At 47.7% G+C, this 12,301-nt stretch overlaps 1 protein-coding gene across 2 annotated transcripts in view; it reads left to right on the forward strand.

Moving 5' to 3' along the window:
* Nucleotides 1–3,613: 3,613 nt before the first annotated feature.
* The window catches only part of PIP4K2A (phosphatidylinositol-5-phosphate 4-kinase type 2 alpha), a 95,492-nt gene continuing 86,804 nt past the window's right edge, over nt 3,614–12,301 (forward strand). The window contains exon 1 of one of the 2 annotated variants that reach the window (XM_015853300.2): nt 3,614–3,919. In XM_015853300.2, the coding sequence (XP_015708786.1) occupies nt 3,779–3,919 (141 nt within the window). In that variant the 5' untranslated portion in view covers nt 3,614–3,778. The remainder of the gene's footprint in view (nt 3,920–12,301) is intronic. The other variant, XM_015853301.2, reaches the window with a different exon arrangement.

Here is a 12,301-nt window from a genome sequence, read left to right on the forward strand (position 1 = left end):
CATTTTAAGTTCTGTTCCAGAGATCGTTTGAAATCCTCTGCAGTGATGTGAAATTCTGTGAACCCTCTGACACTCGGTGGCACATCTGAAGGCTGGCAGGCATCGCTTTCTGCCTGTCAGCACATAGAGCCAGTAATCATTTCCACATATCGACTGTGTGCCTTCTTCTAAAATCACAGCAATTAAGGAGCCTGCATGTGAAGCAGTGGATAGTTACGGCTTTTTTATTTCTCCTTTTTTGTTTTTAAAAGAAACTAAATGCTTTGTCTTCAAAATATGAGGACTGCTCTTATTCATGTCTTTAAGATGTGCTCCTTAGAAAAGCAGCAGTATTTCAGAACTAGGAGCTAGATTTAAAGTAGCCCAGCTCAGCTTGAAGTGACATGTGCTCAGACCAATTTATAGAGTAATGGAACAATTTATGAGTCTGCCTTAGCTGAAATTAGTTTCTGTGGCAGTTGGCCCAGGGAAACTCTGTGGGCCTTCTGTTCTTTGCAGCTGCAGAAAATAATTGTAAAGGGGAATATTACCTTCCAGTAGCTGGGCAAAGCCTCAATTACAAACTGTGATATCCCTTCCCTTAAAAGCAGAGACCCGAACTCACCACTCCAATTGCCCTTAATGACCAGTGAAACTAAAACCATGTCATTCCTATACATGCTGGAACAAAGTCTCAAATTAGAAAGCGTTATGTTTAGACAATAAGGCTAAACAAAACTTTGCTGGAGGTACCAGTAAGAGTTAATAGTCTTTAACAGTGAGCTTGCTCATCCCAGGCTTTTCTTAAATGCTAAGGTGAGGGCTAGCACCCATGTTTCAGTATATTCTGTTGATGAGGGCAGTTAAAGACGAGCCTTCATTAGCATGGGCCTGCTAGCTCATTTTCTCCTTTGCTTTCCATTGTCCACCAGCTCCAGCTGAGTGTCTTGTAGCAGATGTAGGAAGAAGGAATTTTACCAGTGGCAGAAAACTATTTATACAGACATGACAAAACAAACCAGTTTCATCTCCACTGGAGCTTCTAAAAACTGTTCAGTGCTGCTGGCGATAGTAACTGCTTCACCAGAAGCTGAGTACATTCAGCTAAGTCCACTGGTGACAGCATACATTTAACAAAGTTCCCAAACACTGTGAATTGACCCTGACTGTGCCCTCCTATTCAGCCCTTATGCAGTTCAAAAGCTTTATATTCAGCCATCAAACAGTTCTGGACACACTGAAGGAGTCTCAAACGCTGTAAATCTGTGGGGGGTGGATTTCTTTAAAGTCAAGTAGGAAGCGCTGCTCAGGACTTGACATGTGCAGTAACACAGAGAATGAACCTCCTGTTTTCAGAAACTCTTCTTACCAGATTGGAACCTACAGATCCTGACTTACAATAGAGCATGAATGTAGTCGTGGAAGTTGTGGAACTGCACTGACCAAGAGAGCTCTCCAGAGGCATTAGAGGCAGCATGCACTAGGTTTGGTTTTAGCTCTGAAGCTTTTCAGTGCCATCCCACAATATCTTTCACCTTCCACTACTGTATACGCATCATGAACTCTGATCAGCAACATATGCTGACAGCATCGGATTACAACAAAAAACTCCAACTTTGTCAATGCACTGAAATAAAACTATTCTGCTTTGCAGTCCTAGTCTTGGCATGGAGCTGATGTGAGTGTTAGGGTCAGTGCTGGGGAAAAAGAGGGAGCCCGGAGCTCCAGCTGGAAGGGAGCTTGAAAGCTTTCGGAGCTTGAAAGCTTTTGCTGGAGGAAAGGCTGAGCCACTAGGATAAAAGGGCTGCAGGAACACGTGGGTGTTTGCACAGGCTGAAGGGCTTAGTCTAAGGCTCGGCATCCTGTCAGGAGTGGGGTGAGTTCTGAGGTTGTGGTTAAGAGGAGAAAACCAAGAGCTGCAGCTGGCATGGGGCTAGAAAGTGGCCGTCTTAGGGAAGTATAGACTGCAAGGAGAACTTGGCCACAAGAACTTCCTGGTGCAGGCACTGGAATGGGGGCTGCATGAGGATTTGTGTGAGGGTTAACGTTTGGGCTGAAAGAGGGAGCCTGGAGTTGCAGCTGGGCTGGAGCTAGAAAGGAAACATGAAGAGAAAGGACACAGTATAGAGAGAACATGGCAAAAGGAACATATTCCCATGAGCTCTGGCTGAGAGTCCTGGTCCTTCGATCTGTGTTAAGCCCAAATATTTGTTGCAAGTTACACACTTAAAAAGCAAAATACTTGGCTACATGGATTTACTCTGGATAGAAGATGAAAGGCAAATATGTGACAGATGTCACATTGATGTGCACCGTATTGCACAGCGATCAGATGTCATGTTCTAAGCATAACGTAAGGAATAAATGGGTACTGATCTCTTCTAAAAATCTGACTTCAAATCTATATTTAGGCATCTAAGTGACCTGCTTTTAGTCAGAGGTGCTGACTGTTCAGCCGCTTCCATTGACTGCAGGAACTGTCAGGAAGTTTTGTTGTGAGATTATTATTATATTTTTCAAGAACAAAAGCTGTCATTTAGAACCCCTCTGTAACGCCTAAATTAATTTATCCTCTAAAAATAAAAGTAACCAGAATTGATATGTAGCATCTCTGTGCTCTCCTGTTCTCAGTCAGATGAAGAGAAAATGACCATATAACAAATGCATAATATATTAATTGCTTCAGTGCAGGAGAGAGACAAAGCACTACCGGTTTAAATGACTTTGTACTGCAATCTCAACAGCCAAAGAACAGAGGAGATGAAACAACCACTGAGCTTAGTGCAACAAGGTTCTCCATCCATGAGCAGCTGTGTAGGTCTGTGCTGGGGGCAGAGTGCACCTGCAGACCCTAATGAGCAGCCTCACCTGGGAGGAGCAGCCCCAGCCTCTGCCCAGGACTTCTATTTAAGCTCAGAGGTGGAGCTAAGCATGTTCTTTGTCTGAGTTGGGCTGTAGGTGTATTTGTAAACTTGGCCCTTCTCCAAAGGTGGTTTGATTTCCTGATGGATGTTGGATGCTGTGCCTTTCTACATGGATCTGGTTCACTGCATCTGCAGGGCTGCTGATGTGTGCTGGGCCCTGCACCCAACCTTTATGGCATCTGGTCCTACTGGTCCCTAGACTGGGACAGCCATGAGCTCGCATTTGCCCGTCCTCATAGAACATCTCTGCTGCTGATCACCGAAGGTCAACTTGCTTCAGAATCAGCCTGTGCACGAAGCCAGGGCTACAGCAGGCAGGTACACCCGGGCAGTTAAGAAGTCAGCGGGCAGCCTGCTGTAAGTGCTTGTGTGCCCAAGGTGAAGGGTCTGGAACACAAGTTTAATGTCGAGCGGCTGAGGGAACTAAGATTGCTTAGTCTGGAGGAGGCTTGGGGACCTTACAGCTGCCTGGAGGGAGGCTGTGGTGAGGCGGGTGTTGGCCTCTTGTACCAGCTAACAGCTATAGGATGGAATGGAACGGCCTCGAGCTGTGCCGGCTGAGCTCGGTTCCCGTGGCAGCGCTGAGCGCACGGCGCAGGCGCCATCCCGCGGCGCGTGCGCAGCGTGGCGCGGAGAACCGAAAGTCTTGTTGTGTTCCCGCTCCGTGCGGGGCCGGGGGCGGGGCCGTGCGTGGCGGGGGCGGCTCCCGCGGTTGGGCGGGGCCGCGGGCAGAGCGGGGCCATTTCGGCGCGGCCGAGGCCGGGATGCGCGGGGCGCTGCTGGGCGCTCGGTCCGCCCGGTGCCGCGCCGAGCCGCCCGCGGGGCTGCCGTGCTGAGCCCGCTCCCGCCGCGCGTCCCGCCCCGCCTCCCGCGCCATGGCGGCCCCCGGCACCGTCGCCTCCGTCATGGCGAGTAAAACCAAGACCAAGAAGAAGCACTTCGTGGCGCAAAAAGTGAAGTTGTTCCGGGCCAGCGACCCGCTGCTCAGCGTCCTCATGTGGGGGGTGAACCACTCGGTAAGTGCCGGGACCGGCGGGAGCTGCCCCGGCCCCTCCCGGGCGGCGGTGCGGAAATGCGCTGCGGTTCCTTCCCTCCCCCCACCAAAAACCGTACAGCGATGGTGATGGAGAGCTTCGTAGCGCCGCGAAGTTCCCGGTCCTGGTGCGGCGGGCTCCGTTCGGTCGCTGCGTGGCTCCGCTCCGTGCCCGCCCGCGCCCGGCGGAGCGTCACATGGCGGCGGGTCCGGCGGGTCCGCAGCCCTTGTGCCGCTCAGCCCGACCCGCCCCGCTGCGGAGCCGCCGGCTGCGGGTGCGTCCCCGCCTCGCTCCGTGCCGGAGCTCTGTGGTAGTTGTCAGCGTGCGCTTTGAATGAGGCTGGTTTTGTAGAGGCGATGCGTCGTGTCGGTGTTGCCTTTGTTTCCTACCCATCCAAACCCGCCGCCCGTCTTTGTGCTCGGTTCGGCGGTGCTGTCGCTGCGGTGCGGTGACCCCACGGAGGCGGTGGCGGCATCCTGCGGCACGGGCCGGGAGGGAGCCGAGCTGCTCGAAGCCAAACGTTGTGGAAGAGCACGGGGTGCTGCCGGCCGGAATCCGGCCTGCGGGATCCTCTCTTCCCTTCCGAATACACGGTATTAGTTTTAAGGACATCTCTGAGGCTCCTGGTGGGCAGCGGGCTGCCCACACCGGGCTGAGATGCTGCCGGATGGAGCAGAGCTGCTCTTGGAGCCGAGCCCGCAGTGCTGTGTGCGGCAGCCCCAGCTGGTGCTGTGTGTCTGCTCTGGGCACAGCAGTGAAATCCTGTGCCCTCTCCAGGGTTGTGCCTAATAACAAAGCAAACAGGGACCGGCACGGTGCTGTGTGTGGTTCCTGCTGTCCTGTGCTGCTATGGAGTGCACGGCTGTTCCAGTCAGATGTCATAAAGGCACGCTGCTTTGTATGTGTAAAGCTCAAAGTGGCAAATAGAAGGCCTGGAGTTGGTGAGGGGATTGGAAGGGCAGGGCAAGCTTGGAGAGATGCAGGTTTACCTTTGTATGAAGGAAGGCGGTAGGGTTGAGCATGTGCCATGGATGCTCTGCGATGTCCTCACCTTGCAGCAAGGTGTGACCATGAGTAATGCTTTGGGCCCTTTGGAAGCTGTCCCCCACCAGGTCAGGGAGCTTGCAGAAATAACTCAATGTGTCCAAATCTAGGTATCTCTTTGGCTACAAACACTGCATTGAAGTGCTGTTGGATCCCACGTTACGTGCTTACCCAGTCGGTGTGTAACGCTGGATGCAGCAGTGGCCGACAGATGGAAATGAATGCTTGGTGTGATGGAAACAGCTTCAGTCTGAACTTCGTGCAGGCAAAGCACAGAGCACCTGTGTGCGTTCATTGAGGTCAGCAATTAGGCACGCTGATGTTTCTTAGCAAAATAAACAGAAACCCAGAAGAAAAAGTTAGACTAGGAAATGAGCATAAATTATACTTAATGATGATGGTAATTAAATAAACTTAGGACGTAGTATTCATCTGAAAAACCTTATTTAAGGCTGCTTCCAGAGCTGCGTGCAGCGACTAATGAGATGGTCTCTGAGCCTTAAATATAAATAAGATGTGCAGAAGGGGTGGGTCTGAAACGTGGCTCTTATGTCTCAGCAGAGTGTGGTACGCACTGGAATAAAGCACTTGGTGAAGATAAAATGGGAAAAGCATTTTTGGGTTATTTTTCTGTAGGCTTTTTGAGTGTAGGGCTGCAGTGCTGATACACTTGATGGCCAGGTTTTCCATTTAAAATCCAAAGATCATCCAAGTGTGAAGAAGAGCCGTAGAAAGAAACTGTGACAAGAACTGTTAACCTATCCCTCGTAGAAGGAAATCTGACCTTAGAAAGGAAGTGTTGTGTATCGGCATCATGGAGTGATAAGGCTTTACAGCAAGCGTGTGGATTCCTAATGAGGAAAAGGTCTGCGGGGAGCTGGGTCTGCTCTCTCACGTTGGCGTGGATGCTCCTGTTAGGAGTTGGTTGGGAAGGCTGGGAATCTGTAGGAAGCTGGGTGTAGCTCCTTCAAAACACACCACCCACAAATATGGGGAGAATACAGCGGTAGGAATGGATTTTAGCTGGCTGGCTTTGAGGTAGAGTGAGACTGGAGGCCTCATCTTCTGACTGTACGTAGTGGTTAACACAGAAGAGAACAGACACCTAATGAAGTTCTCGAGAATAATGAATGTGTGAGTTTAAAAACAAGAGGCACTAAAACTCAGCCCCTGGAATCCGTACTGGCCATCTGTTTCGGGATGATTACAAGCTGATCTAAACATTTACCAGCGCTTGACTTTGCAGTGGCACTTGCTGCCTAATGAGCAAGTGAAACAATAAGAACGCGTGGATCAAATGCCTTTCTTCTCCCCCAGCATATTTGAAGGCTACATCAGAAAGCGAATACTTTCTGTGGGCGAAGAATTCAACAGATAATCAACTCCAAATTTGCCTTCAACTGCTTCCATGAGGCGCCCTGAAGCCTGATGCTACTGTTGCACTCTCAGCTCTAATCTGGCTTGATCTTTTTAAGAAAAGTGGAACAACGCGAGGACAGCGTAATAAAAAGAGTGAAAGCTGTGGAGCTCTGCTGGCTGCCAGTGTGACATCCTTACTGTTAGAGCTGGATGTGGGGAGGAGAAAACCAGCGTGACAAGGAACTGTGGCTTTCCCCCTCCTGTGTCCCACTGTCTGTGCCATCACATCAGGAAACCTGCAGTTCTGCAGAGATACACAATAATGACAGGATAGGTTATGCCCTCTGCAGTAAAAACCATTGGCTTATGTTTATCAGAGCTAAGAAAACCGCACAGTGTTTGCTACTGGTTATACATCTGCAGAACTTACTGCACTTGGGGAGCTTCTGGCTCCAGATTTTTTTTGTATGCTTTTAAATGATGGAGGAATTAAACCCCGAGGATGTGGAATTGTGGGGCTGATTCATGGCATGGGCTGGGAGCTGCAGAAGGGCAGGGCTGCCCCTGGGTAACGCTGTCAGCTTTGTGGCTGGTGTTTACATTAACGCAGGGCATCACTGCTGCAAATGGGCTCCGATAGCGGCTTTTCAAAGTGAGTGAGGCAGGGTAATGAAACTTGAGTTATTGATCTTAGAGTCAACTCCAGATGTTTTAACAGCGAGTTGGAGGGAAAAAAAACCCTCCTTATTAATTGTTTAATGGAGGTGGTGGTAGATTATGTGGGAGAAGGCACTTTCTAAGAAGCAGTGAGAACTTAAAAAGCATTGATTACAGCAGAGCAGATAATAAAGCAATTAAAACTATTTTTGAGAAGTCATCTGGGCGCTCAGCCCAGCTGTTTGTATATAGAAGGAAGTAGAGCAGGAAAAGCTATTTACTGAGAGCTCGGTGCTTTTCTGGGTGTTAAGCTCTGTGTTGCTGCTCGAGTCCACTTCATATTGTATTTGGCATCTTTGCGGACAGGCTCTGCTAAAAATACAAACTGCAGATATTTATTGTGATTGGATTGAAGGGAGCAAACGGTCTGATGTGAAATAAAGGAGGGAGTGATGCTTCGTGTGTGTCCTCTGAACTACTGAAAGGGAAACGTGCAATAGCTGCTGCTGGGGTGAGACAGGAAGGGAGATGGAGAGAGATCTCGCAGCAGTTTCTAAACAGTGCTCTGTAGTTTCTTCCTCTCTGCAGCGTGAGGTGCTGCAGAAGTGAGGAGGTTCTTCTGCCTACCAGGTTTTGAAACAGAGTTTCGTTAACCGCAACAAGGAGGGCTGGACAATGTTCAGCAAAGCAAACGGGCAACGCAGATTGGTTTTGCTGACTCGGCTGAGTCATCTTATTTGAGTATCGCGATGGCTTGAAAGAAATTCTGTGGTGGGTTGTTTCAGAACTTCTTGTTCATTAAAGCAGTGTGTTATGCCTGCTGGCTATGGGCTAATAGATGGTTATTTACCCCTATACTTTAGGGTGATGAGCTCTGTTTACTCTAACACCCACCTGTTCTGCAGTACCTGCTGCACACGCTTGTTCTTTTTGTGATAGCAGAGCTATCAGTGCAGTATGGAGCTACCTCAGACCTCAGGAATAAGATGGAACTACCTGCTATTTACTGATGTTGAGTTTAATTTTGCCCAGCCTCTCAGACTTGTAGTCACATTGGCTTAAAGGTGTCTTGATTTGTTGAAAGGTCAGTGTTGTTAACAGTGGCGTTTTAAAGACTTGAGAGAAGTATGCATTTGTTCTTGCTTTCTCCTGTTTTTTAAGTGATTGAGTTCTTTTGTGGATAACTGAATTCCACTAAGAGTTCATTGATTTATACTTACTGCTGCATCTCGTTTCCACGTTGCTCTGTTCTCTAGACCTGATGTCTGCTATTTAGATGCCTAACAAAAGCCCTGCTTTTTCTTCCTTCCTTTTCACTGTTGGTGAGGTGCATCTTCTTTTGCAAAAGAGCTGCAACAGTGTTTAATAAAATGTTGCTGCTATGGGATGGTAATGAGAAATCTTGTTAGCTTTCAAGGTTTGCATCCTGGCACCACGGTGAAATGGACTAGCTTTGAATTGTTGGGATGGTAACTTCTTGAATGCGGTTTGCTATGTGAACATCCGTCTGATTGGAGAATCTGGGCTCTATAGGAAGATCATAAGTTAATTAGTTTTGTACTGAGGGAGAGTGCTTAATAATGGTGTTGTGAAAATTGTTGGAAGCAGCTGAATGCTGTATTGATGTGTGTCACAAACTGAAAAGGAAACACTGGATCTGTCATCAAAGAGCGGAGTTGAATCGTTTGCAGTAGAAATACTTCTGGCTCTGCACCTTTTGGAATGCTTATTTTTCATCACGCTTGGTGAACTACCACCTTGTGTACTGAGACAAGGTAATTAGTTTAATCCAGCTCTTTAGGGAACGTTTGAAGTTCCCAAGGCAACCTTAACAATCTTAACATGGTTGTAAGCATATACATGATCCTTTTAGATTTGAAGAGAAAACCGAAGGCAACAAATGGAATTTTTATTTATTGGAAAGCCTGTGGAGCTCTGCAGTGGGGCTGGGGTTTGCAGAACCACTCTGTTACCATCTGAATGAAGTCACCGAATCCCACTTTTCTCAGGCTCCCCTCTTGGTGTCCCTGCTGTGTGCAGCTCACAATCCTGCTGTTCCTGTTTGTGCATCTTATCAATTGTGTCTTTGCCATTCCAGCCTTCCTGGTTGACAGGCTCAGCCATATCTGCTTTTCCTGATCAGTAATTATTCAGCTACAAACTAACAGCCCAGCAAAAATATATGTTCAATTCTTAGATGTACCGTCATGGTCAGAATTCATCATGTAGCCATTCAAACAGCGGTGCCAGCACAGAATGTGGTGAAGCAGAAGAGGTGGAGCGAAGCTGTTGCTTTGTATGGAAGTGCCAATTTACACTAGAATAAGGTTAGTCAAACCACAACCTCTGCAATTGCTGCTGGACTTGTTTCCACTCTTTGGCACTGAGCTGATCATGGAGTGAGTTCATCTGGGGCAATGCACTAGAGGGGAAACTACATTATTTCATCTCCTGTAATAGGATGGTTGGTTTTTTTAGCTGAATAAGCTGTATTCAGAGGAGCTGCAAATGCTGTGTAGTAGTGGAGCATGAAGGCTGGCTTAGTTGCTTAGGACAATTGGTGGGACTCTTAGCTCTGGTTTGTGCTCTTCGGTTTCCCTATCAGCAGTTCAATTTCACATTTGGAGGCAAACCTTTGCACCCAGTCAAAATACTTTAGAGCCCTCACTGTGGAAGCCTTTCCAATTATTTTAACCTTCTTAAGCATGCGTGTGGGCGTGTATTTTGTAAGGGACACAGCAATTTGTTATACCTGTCAGTTTCCTTGGTCTTACGGAAGACACCGAGGCTTCTAAACTTTCAATTTCTATCTGGGTAGATGACAGAAAAGCTGCAGTGGCTTCCTAGTGGCTGCAGTTTTTGAAGCTGCTCTTTGATGTAAATGACAATGGCCAGAAGACTTTCTCAGCAATAATTCATGAGAGTCCTATCTTAAAGATTCTCTTGAGCAATATCAGGCCTGTGGTTACAGCAGTCCCCCTTTTTGGAGGGAGGAGAGAACTATCTTGGTTGGTCTGAGACCAGCCTGAAGAAGGCAGCTTAATAAGAGTCTTATTATACTGAGCTGAAACTGAGCAATATCTGATTAGCTTGGTGCCAAGCCTCCATAACTCTGTTACCAAAACTAATAGCACTTCTATAATGCCCTTTATCTAGGGGAGGCGCATCATGGTGCAAGGTAGACTTGCAGCTGCTTTGCAGTGGTTGGTTCTGCTTTGATCGTACTGCCCAGTCTATTGCCGACCAATTGCAAGATCATTTGGGTAACCAAAAACGTTGTTGTAGTTACAGGCTGGATTTCTGTTTGTTGTGTGTACTGATTTTCTTTCAGTGCTGTAAACTGCTGTTAGAGAGGATTTTATGGTATTCTGCTGTAGTGTGGCCCTAAGCATGGGCTGGGATCTCGATGAAATCTTCCTAAAGGAGCTCATGGATGTGTATATTAAGAATGCAATTGCTGTGGTGTGATAATCAGACATTATGGTAGGCTGTGTCTGAAATACCAGTAGATCTGTGTAACGAAAGCAAGGTTCCTAGTCAAGTCTTTCTGAATTTCTGTATTTAGATTTAAATCTAGAGCCAGATCTGGGTGATCCAGTGGCAAATGACCAAAAACTGGGAGGGCGTTTGAATGAAGAGTGGGGTTTTCTTTTAAAGACTTAGACGTTGCAATCCTTAGGATTCTTTATTGTAAACAGCTGGTGGATGAGGTTACTTTTCTGCTTCTGTGTAATTTTGAGATGAGCAGAAAGAACACTTTGATTCAGACGATCGGTCTGAAAACTCGCGTCTCTTTAATAGACCTCTTCCCTATTTCACGAAGCATGATTTTCTTTAGCAGGTAATGATAAAAGCCATCACTCAGATCCTGTTCCTAATTTCTTCTCTGTTGTTTGTACTTGTCACGTGCTGTTCCGTTTCCAGGGGTTTCCCGTGCCTTTTCCAATTGAGACAAAAATCATGTGGTCTGTTCCAGACTTTGCTCATAAAGCCCACGGATACAACTGCATTTTTTGAGATGGTATGCAAATCAGTTCTTGATTTGCAAGATATGTATTAGAGGCTGCCTGGTAGAAGCAGTGGTAGCACTTAAAAGCTCATAACTTGAAATATAAAGGTTTTTACTGTAAGGCCTCTGAGAGGGAAGTACTTACTTAACCTATTCTCTGTTGACTATTCGGAATATGTGGTTGTGTTTCTGGGAAAGATAACGGCCTAAAACACACTGACTTCACTGGGAAAACCCATGCCCAGCCCCACAGCCCAGCTATGGAAGCCCAGGGGGTGACTCAGGGCTGAGCTGCAGCCGAGCCCTGCCAGCCCCAGCTGGTGCCTCATGGTGGGCCGGGGGCTGGCTGCTTCCCACACCCAGTGCTTTTTCCCCTGTTGCAAAGTTCAGGCTGGTGGTGGAGGAGGGGGGATGAGATTTTCTGGCGCAGTTGTTCTTCCTGGGCCTGAGCAGAATCATCAGTGCAGAGGGATTTCAGTCTGACTCATGCTGCACTTGCGGCCTGCAGTGAGCCAGGCAGCCTTCTGCTCGTGCACAGCGAGCACAACCAAACACACACAGCAATTTCTGGACTTTACCGCTTGTCTTTTATAGGCTGGAGGAAAAATAATTTCCAGAAACAGAATCTTGGTGCTTGTTAACACCTGGCAGCCCACAGACAAAGTCTTGCAACCCCTGTTCTCAGCAGCCTTTGCCCATTCTGTAGGTGCTTCAAGCTCCTGATGCAACCGTTTCAGCTGTTCTTCAGCTGATTCAACAATGCTGCTTTCTCTTTCCTACCTATGGCAGCGGATAGTTATAGCAGATTCTTTCACTAGGGCAAGCTGTGCCCCAGGGCTGTGCTGGTGCAGGGATATAATAAGGTTCAGATGTCTCTTGGCTCACACTCCTGCCTTCTTCCCACTGAAGCGAGCATCCCTGCCTATGGCAATGCAAAACAGCCTTCAAATCTGGAGCATCTTGAATTGTGCCCGTGTGCTGCACCATCCTTGTGGTGAAAGTGGCAGGATTTCCTTTTCCTACCACATCTCCCAGTACCACTTATCAGGGATTTTCCCCCCAAGTACAGCATTACCCATGGCTCGCAGTGCTCCTCTTCTCTTGAAAAGCAAACCAGTTACTTCTCAGAATCTTTTGTTCTTGCTGATTCTTTCTGAGAAGGTGTATTGCAAGTTTCTCCTTAGAAGCCGTTGGGATGTTTTTAATATAAAAAGGAGCGTGGATCTTATGTGTTTACTTGATATGCATTGAACTTGCAGGTCATGGCCTTTGGGAAGAGTTAACTTGGGAGACTA

Source organism: Coturnix japonica, chromosome 2, assembly GCF_001577835.2.
Source record: "Coturnix japonica isolate 7356 chromosome 2, Coturnix japonica 2.1, whole genome shotgun sequence".
NCBI classification, from domain to species: Eukaryota; Metazoa; Chordata; class Aves; order Galliformes; family Phasianidae; genus Coturnix; species Coturnix japonica.